General features: G+C 45.5%; 1 protein-coding gene across 1 annotated transcript in view; it reads right to left on the reverse strand.

Moving 5' to 3' along the window:
• STAB2 (stabilin 2) overlaps window positions 1-17,540 on the reverse strand; it is a 176,864-nt gene that overhangs the window by 13,070 nt on the left and 146,254 nt on the right. Inside the window, exons 54-61 of the mRNA XM_003929622.4 lie at window positions 15,924-15,980; window positions 14,309-14,435; window positions 12,211-12,360; window positions 9,235-9,339; window positions 7,797-7,904; window positions 5,414-5,607; window positions 4,119-4,260; window positions 1,500-1,633 (exon numbers count right to left, since the gene is read on the reverse strand). Coding sequence (XP_003929671.3) covers window positions 1,500-1,633; window positions 4,119-4,260; window positions 5,414-5,607; window positions 7,797-7,904; window positions 9,235-9,339; window positions 12,211-12,360; window positions 14,309-14,435; window positions 15,924-15,980 — 1,017 coding nt within the window. The remainder of the gene's footprint in view (window positions 1-1,499; window positions 1,634-4,118; window positions 4,261-5,413; window positions 5,608-7,796; window positions 7,905-9,234; window positions 9,340-12,210; window positions 12,361-14,308; window positions 14,436-15,923; window positions 15,981-17,540) is intronic.

Genomic DNA, 17,540 nt, shown 5'->3' on the forward strand with positions numbered 1-17,540 from the left:
CCTCCACCTCCTGGGTTTAAGCAATTCTCCCATCTCAGCCTCCTGGGTATCTGGGATTACAGGCATGTACTACCACATGCAGCTAATTTTTGTATTTTTAGTAGAGACGAGGTTTCACCTTGTTGGCCAGGCTTGTCTCAAACTCCTGACCTCAAGTGATCCACCCACCTTGGCCTCCCAAAGTGCTGGGATTACAGGCATCAACCACCCTGCCTGGCCTAGAACATTAATTCATAATAATATCATCACCTTCTTCATCATCATCATCATCATCATTATTGTCATCCTCACCATCATCACCACCACCATCATCATCATAATACTTATTGAGAGCTTATCTGGGTCAGGTTCTCTTGCAAGAGCTTTTCATGTGTACCTTTAACCCTTAATCAACCGTATGAGTTGGGAACTTTTAAAATCCTTATACAATTGAGAAAATTGAGGCAAAGAGAAGTAACTTGCTCAAAGTTACACAGCTGGCAAATGGCAGAGCTGGCATTCAACCCAAGTGGTCTGCTATTTCAGATCTATTAATCATCTTAAAAACCAAGTTCCTACTGTGTGCCATATTACATTTAGTCCTTCCACAAACATTCCAGGTAAACAGAGGTTTTAGTGGCTTGATCAAGGCCATACAACCAGCAAGCAGGAGAGCAGAGATTCAGACTCTCCACGAGTCTGATTCCTGGCATCAAAGACTTTGTTCCTTGGCAAAGAAATACCAGGTTTGAAAAAGATTTGTTAGTGATGGAAGTTGGAGAAGGGGCTTTAAAATCATACCCGCTAGGCATTTATCTCCTCTGCTCCCAGTGATAAACCAAGCCTGGAACTCCAACCTGCTAACTTTTCCAAACGGGTAGGACTTCTAGTTTTAGAGGCTAGGAGAACAGCAACTGACAAAGAGCTTCATTTCCTTCCTGCCGGGTCTGAAAGCTTGTGCAATCTCTATTGATTCTTTTCACAGTCCTTCCAGCCACAGAGAACTCCAGCTATTCCAGGGAAATGCCACTGCTTTGTGGGTTCAGGGACATCTGCCCTAGACTTGTGGTTATGGTTGTCTTTCTGGTTTCCAGCTATGAGGTAGGCACTTCCAGTCTCTGCCTCTGCCTTGGCAGTTGAATGTCATAGTTGAAATAGATTTTTAAGAGTCACTTCTACACTTAAATAATTGATCTGCCACATCTTGGCTGGGTGACATCAGGCACAGTATTTAAACTTTCTAAGCCTCAGTTTTCCTATTTGTAAAATGGGAAGAATACCATCTGCCCTGCCTCCAGAGATGTTGTAAGGAGGGACAATAATATCAACAAAGCACCCTGCACAGTCCCTGACACGTAATAGACACCCAATAAATGGACGTGGTGACTGTTATCATTGTTCTAGGAGCTATCTACACTCTGCATGAAGGCAACAGCTCAAGTCTCCCGCATCTTAAGAAGGGGCTGCCCTTCCACCCCTGCAGACTCCACCTGCACAGGATCCGCTAACGGAGGACCCACCTTCTGGGCATAGGAGAGCTGGTTGTAGGTTGCCATGGTTGCAGCTTCGTTGGCACAGGCCTCTCTGGCTTTGTCAAAGGTCAGCTTGTACTGGCCCAGTGGGGAGCGTAGATGGAACACTCCGACAGTGGTATCTGGATGAGGAAGGAGAGGAATCGCCAGGTCAGCCCATATGATTGACAGTGTTTCCAACAAAAGACTCTCATGACTTGAAAAACAAAGGCCAGCTATACCCCAGGGTGTCTTCAGAAGCCACTTCTTCAAGTTATGTTGAAGTACATCATTTAAAATCTTTCTTTCTTTTCTAACTATAATATTAGCATATGTTCATTGTAGAAATTAGGGCAATACAGAAAAGTAAAAAACTTAACAAAAACCACTTACAATTCTATTCTCCAGAAATAATCATTACTCCACAGCTAACATTTTGGTGTATTTCCTTCTAGAATTTTATTTTTTGGTAAATTTATATTTTGATATAATTTGACATTCTTTTCCATCTTCTTTTCTATTCATTCATATCATATATATTATAAATGTGGTAGCATACTGCCGATATAGTTTTCAGAAATCTTTTTAAAACTGAACATTACATCATAATTATATCCCAATATTATAAATTTTCTCTGGTAAGATGATTTTCTTCTCCTCCCCATATTTATAATTGAAAAATTTTTGTGACCTTTACAGCTATAAAAAATACATTAAAGCGAGTTTCTGCCTAGGGCCCTGTGTGTTTTCTGACCCCTGCTGTGCCTTTAAAAAATTTTTAAAAATTCATTTCCCCCTAAGATTCTGAAAGACTTTCATCTTTTGTTCATAGCTGATATCTTTCCTAACCAAACAATTCAGTGCAGAGACCAGCAATAGTTCAAGAACCAAGTCACATTTTTATATTGTTAAGTTCATTGTATAATGCCACAAAAAGGATACTTTCTACACCGAAGAAGATAGTTTTTCTTGTTTGAACATATTTCAATAGTACAATGCATAAGTCAAATGATCTTGGCCATATCTGAAATGCAAACACCAATTTAACTGCTTGGAGAAGTACAGAAAGCTGTTCTTTGTCTCTTTATTGAGACAACAAAATACTTGATAATGAATTTGAGTAGATGTATATCAATAGATTTTATCATCATTTACTATTAGATATGTTATTTCTAATTTTCTATGATGTTAAATAACACTGGGATGGGTATGCTTATCTTTATTCAATTCTCAGATTATTTCTGTAGGATGGGGTCTGAGAAATGGAACCATCAAGTCTCAGTACGAGTTATTTTAAGGCTCTCTGCTGCACGCATTACCAAATCGGTTGCCATGAAGGCAGTCTGCCCTCCTATGAACCGTGTAAGAGAGGCGCTTGCTCCTGAATGTGGGATGGTTCTATAACCGTGACTGCAGGGAAAGCTGGGGCATTCTCCCAAGCTGACGGTAACCACACAGCTACAACAGAAGGCAGGTCCAACATGATGCTCAGTCACTTGGTATCACTGCCAACATTTTCTTGGCATTCATAAGAAAACAGAAAAGTCCGTAGGAGAAGCCGGACCACGCTTTATGAGCTGGGTAGATTTTCACCTGTAAGTGGGCTTTGGGAGCAGGCGAGACTGGCTGAATGAACTGTATCCTAAAGAAAAAACCAAGCTCTTCTTGACTTCATACTCCCAGGAGCAAATAACTTCCAAATCAGCTGTTCCCAGCTGTGAATTTTTGTCCCCATCCTAAGTGGCAACTGACTATAAAATCTGCTTGGAAGTGCCCCCTATACCTAGACCATAGAATATCCCCAACCAAGCTTTCAAACCTCTTGCCACCTTCCCTTCCCAACTGCTTTCACCCAACACCACCACTGCATTTGGTCTCAGGATGGAAACTTCATGTCATGGCTGAGCCTTTTCATTTCTCTATCCTGTGTTCATTGTTAGTCCTTTCGACCTCATCTCACTCCTCAGTACAGACCCTGCCATGAGGGGGTCACGGCCTTCATGTCTCTTCCTCATGGCTTCATCCTTCTCAGCTGACCCTTGATGATTCTTTCCTGGCCAGGCTATCCCTGTTGGCAGAAATGCCTTGCCAGCTCCTGTATGTTTAGCCCAATTCAAGCCTCAAGGAAGTCTCCACCAGAGACCACATTTGTCAAACAAACCCAATCCTGGAGATACCCAATACCTACTGATCAGCCATGATGTGCAGCGCCCTGAGTCACTTTCTGAACCACTGAAGTCTCTCTGCCTTGGCTGGGGATTATGTTTGTGGGTCCTTTCTGGCCTCCTCCGCTGGGATTCACAATGTCCTATTGCCCATGCCTCTACACTTCTATGTGGCTTTTCACTTTCTTTAGCCTCCCAAGTAGCTGGGATTATAGGTGCATGGCCACCACATCAGGCTAATTTTTTTGTATTTTTAGTAGAGTTGGGGTTTTGCCACGTTTGCCAGGCTGGTCTCAAACTCCTGACCTCAAGTGATCCACCTGCCTCGGCCTGCCAAAGTGTTGGGATTACAGCGATGAGCCACCATGCCCGGCCTGTTTTTGTTTTTCTTCTTTCCCTTAAGGGTCCCTTCCCATGCCTGAAGAGAAGGGTGGTTTGGGCCATAGGCCCTGGTCACACTGACCCTGGAAGTGGAGGTCGACACAGTTGGCATCCGCATGGCACTGCCCGTTGTCCTGTAGGCAGCGGTCAATGGGCAGCTGCTCCGGCTCACAGTTCAGCCCATCTCCCACATAGTGACTTTTACACTGACACTTGTGCTTGCCCTGTGGGGGGAGGGTGGGAAGAGGTGAGAAAGGTCCTTCTCTAGGACCCCAGCATGCCCAAGTGCCCACAGAACCAGCGTCCAGCCTAGGAGGTGTTCAGATGGACCAAGAGACTGTGCCTCTTCTGTCCAGTGGGAATAACCACTACGTCCTGCTTTTATCCAGGCTTATGATGAAACCTCATCCTTTACATGATCAAATGCGGCTTCCTCAGAGACAGCCTCCCTGACCACCCTACATAAGTCACTTTTCCATTCCCTTCTATCACATTGTCTCCATTTATGTTCTTCACAGGGCTCCTCGTGCTCTCTGAAAAAATTCTACGCATTCATTTCTGTACCATGCACTGCCCCCACCCTCTCCTTGTACACAGGCTCTGGGACAGCAGGGACTCTGTCTTTTTGTTGCTGTGTCCCTGGGACCTGCAAGAGCGCATAGTAGGTACTCAATGACCACCGGCTGAATCAGTGAATGATCTCCTTTAATCCCCACAACAACTCTATGACGTCTGCGTTATTATGAGGCCCACTTTACAAATGAGAAAACTGGGGCTCAGAGAGAGTAATAGCCAGCTCCAGGTCACACAGCTTGTCAGTTCAGGAGGTAAGGTGCAAAGGTAGTCAGACTCTAGAACCACATTTGTAACCATGAATGGACATTATCTTGCATCATCTTCCTTTCCCACCAGATAAAGGGGCACTGATGCCATTCTAGAAATACTTGCGTGAGGGCCCAAACCTGCAGTTTTCCTGCCATGTCTTACCAGCTTTTTGTTGTAATAAACCTTTTATTTGGGATAATTTTAGATGGATAGAAGGGTAGCAAAGAGAGAACTCTCCTATATTCTCCACCCACTTTCCCCTGATGTCCAACATAACTATAGCACCTTCATCAGAGCTGAGAAATTAATGCTGGTACGTTACTGTTAACTAAGCAATACACTTAAGAATTTCACCAGCTTTTCCGTGGACATCTTTTTTCTGCCTGGGGACCACCTTGCATTTAGTGCAGTGACTTTTAACAAGAAACAGGTTGTGCTAGAAGAAATTCTTAGGGAGAGCCCAGGAGGTAAGCAAGTCTGGGAAGGGCAGAGGCAAGGAGGAGCAAAGCCCAAGGGGCTGCTCCGAAATTTCCCTGGGGAAGAGCGACTCACCGGGCCTGTCATCTTGCAGGTGGCATGCTCGTGACACCCTCCGTTAAGGCCGTCTGCGCAGGGGTCTATCTCTGTGCAGCTGCGCCCATCCCCTTTGTATCCCTTCTGGCAGCTGCATGAGACTTTCGTGCCCTTCTGGGTGCATTTGGCCACCTTTGCACAGCCCCCGTTGTCCTGTTTGCAGAAATCCACAACTGCAAGGGCAGAGGAGAGAGGCTCAATTTACCACCTTCTGTGGAACTAGGGCTTTAGGACATGGTATGGGTCACCCCAGCACCAGTGGTACTGGGTGAGTAAATGGGATCCTATGTGTTCGTGCCCTACGGCCTCTGTACTGGCCTTTGCAACATGAACTTTTTTTGTGACACTCTCATAGATGAAGCCTGATGACATCTGTCCACTTTTGCCCCCTTTGTCATATACCTCTAGGCTTGACTTTGGTATTAACAGAATAAATTTGAATTTTAATGTTAGGACTGTGTGTGTGTGTGTGTGTGTGTGTGTGTGTGTGTGTGTGTGAATGCAATATTGAGCACCCTGTGAGACAGACATTGTTATTCCCATTCTGTAGATGAACAAACTGAGACTCGCTTAACTGACCTCACAAAGGTAAAACAGCTAGAATGTGGCAGGGCTAAGATTTACACCCAGGTTGGTTTGGCTCCAAAGTCTATGCTTTCCCCACTGTGCCGCCTTTTAGAACCTTTGTTTTCAAGATCCCCCAAATATGGACCCAACAATAGATTAGCTCTAGCCTCAGGAGTAGCTGAAAAGGTCTGCATTTATGCAGCCACTTGAGACCCTGGAAGAATAAATACAAGGATGAGAAGCCTCATTCTAAGGATGGGAGGGTAGGAAGAGAGAATCTAGAATCTAGGTCTGTGTTGCCATTGTTGAATGCTGACTCACTCCTGGAATGCCTTGTGGCTGCTAAAAGAATAGGTATAGCAAGATCTAATTTTTGCGAAGTATATCTCTCTAGGTGAATATTTATCCATGAAAAATGTTAGAAAGTACGTGTAGCTGAGATTGCTAATTTTCCTTCAATACCTAGTCTCTGCGTTTTTTTTTTTTTTTTTTTTTTTTTCTTATTCAGAGTCTCATTCTGTTGCTCAGGCTGGAATACCGTGGCCTGAGCTCAGCTCACTGCAACCTCTGCCTCCCGGGTTCAAGTGATTTTCCAACTTTGGCCTCCTGAGTAGCTGGGATTACAGGTGCCTGCCATCATGCCTGGCTAATTTTGTATTTTTAGTAGAGATGAGGTTTCACCATGTTGGCCAGGCTGGTTTCAAACTCCTGAGCTCAAGTGATCTGCCTACCTTGCCCTCCCAAAGTGCTAGGATTACAGTCATGAGTTACTGTGCTCAGCTTCTCTCTCTTTTTTTTTTTTTCTATAATAAATGATTTTCAGGTGGGCTCATGGGTTGCCCAATAAAATACTACATTTCCCAGGTTCCGTTGCAGCTAGGCATGACCAATGAGATTCCAGCCAATAGGATGGGAGCAGAAGTGATTTTTAGCAATTCCTAGTTTGCGTTCTTAAAGGGAAGGAGGTTTGCCTCCTTCCTCTCCTTCCATCCTGCTGTCCCAGCTGGGTTTATGGTATTGGCCATCTCAGGCAAGGTAAGTGAATGATGGCAGTCACAAGATGAAAGGAGTTTAGGCCCCCAAATGACTTTTCAGAGTGAAACTGTGTTAGCCCTGGATGCCTCCAACCTGCTGTATAGACAATAGGAAGCACCTGCCTTATTTATGCTGCTGTTCATTTGGGTCTCTGCATAGCTGAACCTATATCCTAACTGCCGCAGATGGATGTTGCCACGTTCACAGTGGTTCTCATCTAGTGGTGAGAGTATGTTCAGGTTTAATTTAAAAAAATAGTGTTGTGTATTTTCTGATTTTTTGAAGGCTGGGTTACTTGTAGAGTTAGAAAAACACTCTAAAATTAGCTGGGCGTGGTGGTGCATGCCTGTAAAACCAGCTACTTGGGAGGCTGAGGCAGGAGAACCGCTTGAATTTGGGAGGTGAAGGTTGTAGTGAGCCAAGATCGTGCCATTGCACTTCACCCTGGGTGACAAGAGTGAAACTCCATCTCAAAAAAAAAAAAAAAAAAAAAAAAAAAAGAAAGAAAGAAAGAAAGAAAGAAAGAAAAACACTCTAAAGTGCATCCCAGTTTGCAAGACAATTTTGAAACCTTGACCTGGAAGGTGAACAGATCAAGCATAAGGACACCCTTTAAGGAAACTGAGTCACAAAGAGAGTAGGTGCTACTGAAGTGGCCCAGACAGGAAGGAGGGCCAGGATGAAGCCCAGGCACCATGAGCAAGTCCTGCTCCTGTCCCACACCACGTTGCTGTTTGACCTGTGCACAAAGGTGGCTCACCTGTGCATGTGATTCCGTCACCTTCATAATCCAGGTTACACTCACACGTGTTGTTCTCCTTACAGATGGCATGAACAGAACAAGGAGGCATACACACTGCAGGCAAAACTGCAAAGAAAGCGGCCACTTTCATCCTGCACCCATGGTGTGAAGAGTTAAAACACAGCTAAGGAGACTTCCGAAGACTCTGGGCCACTGCTGTGTTCACAAGCGCCCTCTACAGCAGGAAGACGGAGTGATTTGCTAAGATCTCCCTTGCAGATTCTGGGATTCTAGAATTACTCTTTTATAGTAACACATGAACTCTGCAATGGCATTGAGATTCAGATGAGAAAAATGTTTTTTAGGGGATATCAATTGAAACTTTGTATCACAAAACTTATTAGCAGGAATGAACTTGGCCTCTCTGGCTCTAAGGACAGGGGTTCCAGCTGGAGATGGTTAAACCGGAGGAGAAATTCCATGGCCTTCTGAAAGCACCACTGAGCTAGGGAGAAGTCTGGAGCTTTGGTGTTGACTGGGGCTCTAGTGCATGCAGGCAGCAGGAACCACTGGTGTTTAGGGGAGGCAGTGGGAGGAGGGAGGAGGGAGGAGGCAGGAGGAGCGAGGAGCAGGAGGAACTCAAGTTAGCCATACTGTTGCAACCTGTGAAACTTCAGGTTGCTAAAGCCCACAGGAAGGGCCTCGCCATGTCCTCTGATCCCAGGGAGGATGAAATGACAGTCATTCACGTCGGATAATTCAACCAGTGCATTTCAGACCTACCAGAACACAGGGCTTTGGGTATAAAGGAGACTTCAGAAAACTAACAGTTTAGTAAGGATCGACCTATGACAATGATGATAATGGTGACAGTGATAATGACAGTTGCTTGTTCTGGGCATCTGCATACACTGGGAATTTCAAAACGATGCACTCTGACCCTCCCAGCAATTTTTTCCTTGCAGAATGTGTAGCATGTAGTTCTTTTTAAGGATGAGCAAGTCAAGGCTCAGAAAGCGTGGGATATCTAAGGCCATTCATCTAGTAAGCAGCAGAACTAGGGGTCAGACCCTGGTCTTTGGTCTCCAAAGACTGCATTTTACATGAAACCACTCAGCCTCTGTGTCAGTACTGAACTGGGCCCAAAAACCACCAAGACGAGGCAGTCCTTGCCTGAACCTGGGATTCTGTGCTTGAGGTGGGTCCTATAATCACACAGGATGGCATGCTAGTTTCATAGGTTTGAGTTAAATCTTTTCCTCTAGTTTTACTGCAAGTCTCCATCCTCTTAAGGTCCAAAGCTACAGATCCAAATCATCTTTACCACGTGGAAACTGGAACACCTGCTTTGTCGCTTTTTTCAGATGTCCCTTAGACCCCCAACCTCACTTGTATGCTCTTGGCAGTGTCCACTGCAGCCCTGGGCTTCCAGCAGCTGGCCACTCCCATGACAGACCTGCCTGAGTGTCACACAAGGGGCCTGTCCACCCTGTTTCACAGAAGCATTGCCCAGAGCCCGTGATGCCATCATCGCACTGTCCATGGTCCGAGCAGCGGCAGGCTGTAAACAAATTAGGATATGATCAGTAATCAGAGGTTGAGACTCCGTCCATCAGCTCCCTGACCCCTTGTGGGCTGCACATTTGCAGTTGTGGGAGGCACCCATGCTTATGTCATAGTTATTCATTCATTCATTGAAACATTCAAAAAATAACTTACTCAGGGACTATCACAGGCCAGGTGCTGCTAAGCAATGAGGTTACAGGGAAAAACATAATAGAGAAGGTCCCTGTTCTCATGGGGCTTACAGCCTCAGAGTGCCCAGCTACTGAACATAATTATAAATGTGATGAATGTTATAATCACAGTAGAGAAGATCATGGGGTATGCATTTTGGGGAGATAATCTCATCTGGGGCTTCCTAATGGAGAAATCTATTTAAAATTTTGGCTGGGTGTGGTGGCTCATGCCTATAATCCCAGCACTTTGGGAGGCTGAGGTGGGAGGATTGCATGAGGCCAGAAGTTCAAGATCAGCCTGGGTAACATGGTGCAAACCCGTATCTATAAAACAACAACAAAAAGGTCAAACAAAAATTAGCTAGGTGTTGTGGTACATGCCTTTAGTCCCACCTACTCAGGAGGCTGAGATGGGAGGACTGCTTGACCCCAAGAGGTTGAGGCTGCAGTAAGCTGTGATCACACCCCAGCCTGGGTGACAGGATGAGACCCTGTCTTAAAAAAAAAAAAAAGAAAAATTGTGGCCAGGTGCAGTGGATCATGCCTGTAATCCCAGTGCTTTGGGAGGCTGAAGCAGGAAGATTGCTTGAGGCCAGGAGTTTGAGACTGGCCTGGGGAAGACAGGGAGACCCAATCTCTACAAAACATTGAAAAAATTAAACAAATTTGTTAGATATGGAGGCATGTGCCTGTAGTCCTAGCTACTCAGGAGGATAAGGTGGGAGGATTGCCTGAGCCCAGGAATTTGAGGCTGCAGTGAGTCATGATTGCGCCACTGTATTTCAGTCTGGGTGATAGAGATTTTGTCTTAAAAAAAAAAAAAGGTAACATTAAAAAATATGTACCATGCCAGGCGCGGTGGCTCACACTATAAGCCCAGCGCTTTGGGAGGCCGAGGTAGGTGGATGACCTGAGGTCAGGAGTTCGAGACCAGGCTGGCCAACATGGCAAAACCCTGTCTCTACCAAAAATACAAAAATTAGCTGGGCATGGTGGTGGGTACCTATAATGCCAGTTACTCAGGAGGCTGAGGCAGTAGAATCGCTTGAATGAGGAAGGCAGAGGTTGCAATGAGCAGAGATTGCGCCACTGCACTCTAGCCTGGGCAACAAGAGCGAAACTCCATCTCAAAAAAAAAAAAAATGTACCAATTCCACCACTTCTCACCAACTCCAGCACTACCACGCGAGCGCAAGTTGGCATTAGCTCCGGCCTAGATCGTTGCTTCATGTTTCCCAAGGGGCCCTGCTTCTGTCCCTGTTCCCCTACAGACACCCTCACCAGAGCCATCCTCTCTAACCTCTTCCCAACACCCCTCTGTTCACAACACTTTGCTGGCCTCCTGTCACACTTAGAGCCTTTCACTGGCCAAGAAGATCTGGCCCCTGGCGATCTGCAGATTGCATTCTCTTCCTCTCTGCCTCCTCTTTGCCTGCTCTGCTCAGCCACCCTGGTGGTCTTGCTGTTGCTGACACACCAAGCCGGCTCCTGCCTCCAGCAGAGCAGTTCCTCTGGTCTGCACTGTCTACTAGCTAGACATGGCTATTTAATTAAAATTAAACATTTGGTTCCTCAGCCACACATTTTGAGTGCCCGATGGCCACATGTGGCTATGGCTACCACACTGGCCAGTGGAGTCACGGAGTGTTTCCCGCACTGCCAAAAGTTTTGTTGGCCTGGTCTTCATACCTCATGCCTGGCCCGCTCGTGTCTGTTAGGTCTCCACTCAAATATTCCCTACGTGAGGTGTCTTCTAAAACAATGTCTCCTTTCATTCTTGACCCTTCTACCTGGTTCTTTGCTTTTATATCCTTTATAACTACTTTTTAGAAAAATTTGTTTCTGTAACAAAGGCTGAGGCCTTTTGATTGCTGGGATTTTGTCCCTGTTGGTCCCCAAACCACAGACCCCTAGACATTAGAAAAATTCAGCCGGGTACGGTGGCTTATGCCTGTAATTTTAGCACTTTGGGAGGCCGAGGTGGGCAGATCACCTGAGGTCAGGAGTTCGAGACTAGCCTGACCAACATGGAGAAATCCCGTCTGTACTAAAAATGCAAAATTAACTGGGTGTGGTAGTGCATGCCTGTAATCCCAGCGACTCGGGAGGCTGAGGCAGGAGAATCGCTTGAACCCAGGAGGTGGAGGTTGAAGTAAGCTGAGATTGTACTATCGCACTCCAGCCTGGGCAACAAGAGCGAAACTTAGTCTCAAAAAAAAAAAGAAAGAAAAAAAAGAAAAATTCCTGGCTCATCACTTAAGCTCTTTGTACCTTGGTTTCTTCATCTGCTAATTGCGGATAAAAACAGTACCTATCTCAAAGAGTGGGTAAGAGGACTGAACTGCAAAACATATGTGCCTGGCACATAATAGGCACTCAGTCAATGTCAGCATTCAGCATCAGTAAGGACTCAGTAAATCCACGTTAGTTGAATGACTGAATGAACATTGTGCAGCCACATCTTGCCTTGGGGGATGCTGGGGATAAGTTTCACTTCTAGAGGCGAAGCTGCTTCAGCAGAAACTGGGAAAACATCCAAGGAGGAAATAAGCACACAGGCCAGGCAGATGGGAGGTGTGTGCGGCTGGAGAAAGGACAAGGAGGATGCCTCCAGGTCAGGCAGATGGCAAGGAGGAGGACAGGGAGCATGCAGTCAAAAAACAAGCTAGAGACGGGAAAGAGGTGCCACATACGCAGGCAATCAGGCCCGAATCTCCCCGGCAAGCACATCTCACACGCCGTCCCGTTGAAGCCGGTGTTGCATGTACACTCTCCGGTGGCCCAGTACTGATCATCGCAGACACCCCGGTTATTACACGGGGCCTCTGCTCCTCCAGGGCAGGCTGGAAGAGATGAAACAGCGGTGACTCAACAGCCAAAGCCAGAGCAGCTCAGCACTTTCATAAACGAGCTGTGGCATCTGACATCTGTTAGCCCAGAGGGACCATGTGGCTCTAGGTGTCAGTGAATACTCAGGGCAAGCCACTGGCCTATGGGACATGAACTTAATAGTATCTGGTATGATTCTGTCTTGGCAGGATGATACACTGAACTGTGCACAAGATTTGAGGATATCTGGGTTGAGCAATGAACTTGCTCTGAGCTTTTGTTTTCTTAGCTCTAAATGATGATGATAATAATAATGATATAGTGTCTGCTTGACCTATACCACAGTGTTATTGTGAAGATCAAATGAGGCATTATAACTAGGAACATTCTGAAAATACAGAGCACTGAACAAGTAAGAATGATACTGATTGTCATGAATGGTCCACAATTTAGTGATGAAAGGTGGAGCTCAGTGATCACGGGAGCTCTCAACCCAGAGTATTCTCCATGCGGTCATGATGAATGGAGTATGCATGCTAGTAAAAATCATGGCGTCTGGAGACAGACCAGCAGGACCTTGGGTTTACTTCTTATCCTCTCTGTGCCTCTGTTTTCTCATTTACAAAATGGAGACTACAGGCCAGCCCCGTTGACTCATGCCTGTAATCCCGGCACTTCGGGAGGCCAAGGTAGATGGATTGTTTGAGCTCAGGAGTTTGATACTAGCCTGAGCAATATGGTGAAACCCCAGTTCTACAAAAAATACAAAACTATGAGCTGAGTGTGGTGGCATGTGCCTGTAGCCCCAGCTGCTTGGGAGGCTGAGGTGGGAGTATCTCTTTGAGCCCAGAAGGTTGAGACCGTAGTGACCTGTGGTCCTGCCACTGTACTCCAGCCTGGGTAACAGAGCAAGACTCTTTCTCAAAAAAAGTCAGAGGTGCGGGGGAGGGGCAGGGACAAAAATGGAACCTACTCCCTAGGGGTTGTTGCCCAGATTAAATGTTTTGATATGTATGGGAAAAAGCACTCAATAAAACTCAATAAATGTGCCTATGTAGAACAACATATGGCAGATGAGAAGCGCTTTTTAGGCATTTGTTATGCTGCTGCTGTTGATGTATTGTTGGCTAGAAGTTAACATAGGGGTTTCAGGATGGGCCCAAATGTGCTTTGGCAAGGGGCCCCTTCCTGGTGAGATAACAGAGGAAGCCAATGCTATACGTCCTCTAGGTGGGACAGGGGTGGGCTCAGGAAATCACGGCCCATACGTACTGTGTCAGTACATCACCTGCCAAGGGAGAATCATATCAAATGCATTTAAACATGTTCATCAATATCATAGATATCATGTTGCACAGCATCAAAAATGAAATATGGTGTCCTTAGCACCATCAGAAATGACTGCGTTCTAATGGCAAGGAAAAAAGCAGACACACAATTACAACATATGCACAGTAGGAGCTCAACTCGATTACAAAAATATATACCAAAGAGGCCAGGCGCGGTGGTTCACGCCTGTAATCCCAGCACTTTGGGAGGCTGAGGTGGGCAGATCACAAGGTCAAGAGATCGAGACCATCCTGGCCAACATGCTGAAACCCCATCTTTACTAAAAATGCAAAAATTAGCTGGGCATGGTGGCATGTGCCTTGTAGTCCCAGCTACTCAGGAGGCTGAGGCAGAAGAATCACTTGAACCCGGGAGGCAGAGGTTGCAGTGAGCCATGATCATGCCATTGCACTCCAGCCTGGCGACACAGCAAAATTCCATTAAAAAAAAAAAAAAAAAACAAAGTAGAAGGAATGATACATAACTCTTCAGAGTGACTGTTTTGGGGTCTGGGAATCATTAGTAGCAGTGTTGCCCCCATCTCTCTATAATTTTGGTGCTTTCCAAGGCTGGACAGTGAACATGAGCATATTACCACTTTTAGAGTCGAGAAGCGGGAAGAGGCGCCCTCACCTTGACAGTCTCGCCCAAAGTAGCCCTTGCAGCACATGGGGATCTGTATGACCCGGATGCACTGCTCCCGGCAGCCTTCCAGTTTCTTCCTGAAGCTCAGGTTGTAGAGACACTTCTGCTTCACGCCCTAAAGGAAGAGAGCGGGCCATCCCTTCACTTTCCACCACAGGGACTGAGGGACTGGGGCCCTGGGGCTCTAGTGTACGCCCTTGTGGAGGATCCCAGTACTGCCCAAATAAAAAATGGGACTTCCAATGGGAGCCGAATTTTTTCTAAGGCAGTATTTTTCCTATGGGAGTCAACGGGCCAATGGCGGAAACATGAGGATGGGGCTGGGGGTAGATTTAGCATCCGTGGGAAGATTTCTCCCCAGTTTCAAGAGGAAGAACTTTTCAACCCTTAGAGTGCTCTGCAAATGGCATGGTTGCTTTGAGAGGGAGTGGGAAAGAGGTAGCTTCTTGTCACGGAAACTACCGTAGGGCAAGGCTCCCAAACTGTAGGCAGAGAGGGTATGAGTTAGATTTTGTTTTGTAGAGATATTTTTGCTATAGGTTTTACTAGCAGACTAGAAAGAACTTGACTTTGGAATAAGTAAAAACAAACAAACAAACAAAAAACACCGGTATTTAATGAACACTTACTATGTGCCAGGCACTTAAGTATACCCACATTTTAAAATTTACTTTTTCTGGCCGGGCGTGGTGGCTTAGACCCATAATCCCAGCACTTTAGAAGGCCGAGGTGGGAGGATCACGAGGTCAAAAGATTGAGACCATCCTGGCCAATGTGGTAAAACCATCTCTACTAAAAATACAAAAATTAGCTGGGCATGGTGGTGTGTGCCTGTAGTCCTAGCTACTCAGGAAGCTGAGGAAGGAAAATCCCTCGAACCTGGGAGGCAGAGGTTGCAGCGAGTGAGATCACACCACTGCTTTCCAGTCTAGTGACAGAGCAAGACTCTGTCTCAAAAAAAAAAAAAAAAAAATTACTTTTCTTAATAGCTGCACACAGAATCCATCAATACCTCCATTTTACAGAGGCAAACCTGATAGGTCATAGGATTTGCTAAAGATTATGGAATTTGACCCCATATCTGTGGACTCCAAATTTCATTGACTTAACCCTTACTCTCCACTGCACTCTGGACTTGCATTCTAGCATTGCTTCTTACTAGCTGTGTAGCCTTGGGTGTTTGCTTACCCTCTCTGAGACTCATTTTTCTCATAAGTGTAGGTAATAATAGCTTATTATTACCTTTGAGTATTATAAAGAGGAATAGAGTAATGAGTATATAAGGGCACAGCACAGAAACTGGGACATGAACAGCAGCCAACAAAATACAGCTATTAATTATCTTCTAAGTCCTTCTAGGTCTACCATCCATGACTTTTCTAGACAGTTTTTAGAACATGGGTTGACAGGTGGCCTGGGCTGAGAATATCTATCTTACTCCATTGCCTTTTTCTTGAAAGAACGACAGAAATTACATTTACGCAACATATGCAATACACGCACTTGTGCACGCGCACGCACACATGCACACACAAACACACTGAGGTCTGATAATGAAACAGACCTGTGGCTCTCCAAACATTATCACTGCATTCTTAATTACCTTTGGTTTACTCCACTTTGGACAGCTGGGAGTATTGAAACAGCTCCCACAGTCCCCCTAGTATGCAAGAAAAGAAACACTTGAAAATCAAGAATATCAGAAAACACAAGGAAATGTTCCTGACTAATACCTGGATAGATTAAGGGCTTAATTAATCTTAAGACACTGGTTATGATCAAGAATATGAAACAGGCCAGCCATGGTGGTAGACACCTGTAATCCCAGCACTTTGGGATGCCAAGGCAGGAGGATCGCTTGAGGCGAGGAGTTTGAGATCAGCCTGGGCAACACAGCAAGACTCCATCTGTAAAAAATTAGTTAGCCAGGCATGGTGGCACATGAGCCTGTGGTCCCAGCGACTTCGGAGGCTGAAGTGAAGGGACTGCTTGAGCCCAGAAGTTCAAGGCTGCAGTGAGCTGTGGTTGCACCACTAAACTCTAGCCTGGATGACAGAGCAAGACCCTATCTCAAAACAACAACAACAACAACAACAACAACAAAGAATATCAAAACAAACATACTGTAACTTTGCCACGAATAATTCTGAAAGTCTTGGACACTGGCTCTGTGGTTTTGTTCTCTGAAGGGAAAATCTGTTACACAGAGCTGGACCAGGGCAGTCTTACAGGCATATGGCGGTAGCAGTGGGATGTATGGCTGCAAATGTTAGTTCCATTTTAAGTTAGATGGGATACTTTTGGCCAATCACTATCTGAGCCTTAGTTTCATAATAAATAGGGATAATAATTATTGCTGCTATTTGATCTTCAGGGGATTGATGAGAGGAAAGGATTAACTGATAATTATGTGTGGAGTGTAATTTGGAAATTAAGAAGACCCCTGTGGTAGAAAGGACAACTGGCTTCATCTCCTACTTTGGCTGAATGGAATCCAAAAAATTTGGGATAGTTATTGAAATTCCTAAGGGATGCCAGGTACTGATATCAACTGGTGACAAACTTTGCCACGTAAAGTCACTTTACCTCTTTGAGACTCAGTTTCTAAATCTACATGATAGAGCCGATAACTATTCCTATTATTGGATTATTGCAGGGGTCGGCTAAGCATTGAGCACAATGGCTGGCTCCAGGCAGTACTCGGCAAAGGTGCTGGATGGATGAATGAGTGAACGTAAAAATGTCTTGCACAGCGCGGGGCCTAGGACAGAAGTTCAATGTTGTCAAATGAATGAATTATTGGGTAAGTCGATGGAGGTGTGAATGGCATATCAGACGGACTCTATGAAATTGCCCTTTTCGCAGGTTCGAGAGTGTCAGACATGGCAATTTCATATGGTTTAATCTGGCAGACATTCAACAAATGTTTGTTGAATGAATGAGTGACTGAATAGATGGATGCGTTTGAAAACGAATGGCAGTTGGCACATGGTTGGTTTCAGGAACTGTTTTCTCAATGTTAAGGGAATGAATGGGTGGGTGAGTGGGTGGGTGGATAAACAAGAATATTCCAGGCTGTGTGGGGCTAAGTAGATGCCTGTTGATTCTGAGTCTGAAAAACTACATCATTTGACCCTCAGGTCTTCTGGGTCCTGGTCTTGCTGAGGAGAGTCCACACTGGACCACAAGGGCCATTCTTTGGCTTAAGGTTCTCTTACTA

This window comes from Saimiri boliviensis, chromosome 7 (genome assembly GCF_048565385.1).
Source record: "Saimiri boliviensis isolate mSaiBol1 chromosome 7, mSaiBol1.pri, whole genome shotgun sequence".
Lineage (NCBI taxonomy): Eukaryota > Metazoa > Chordata > Mammalia > Primates > Cebidae > Saimiri > Saimiri boliviensis.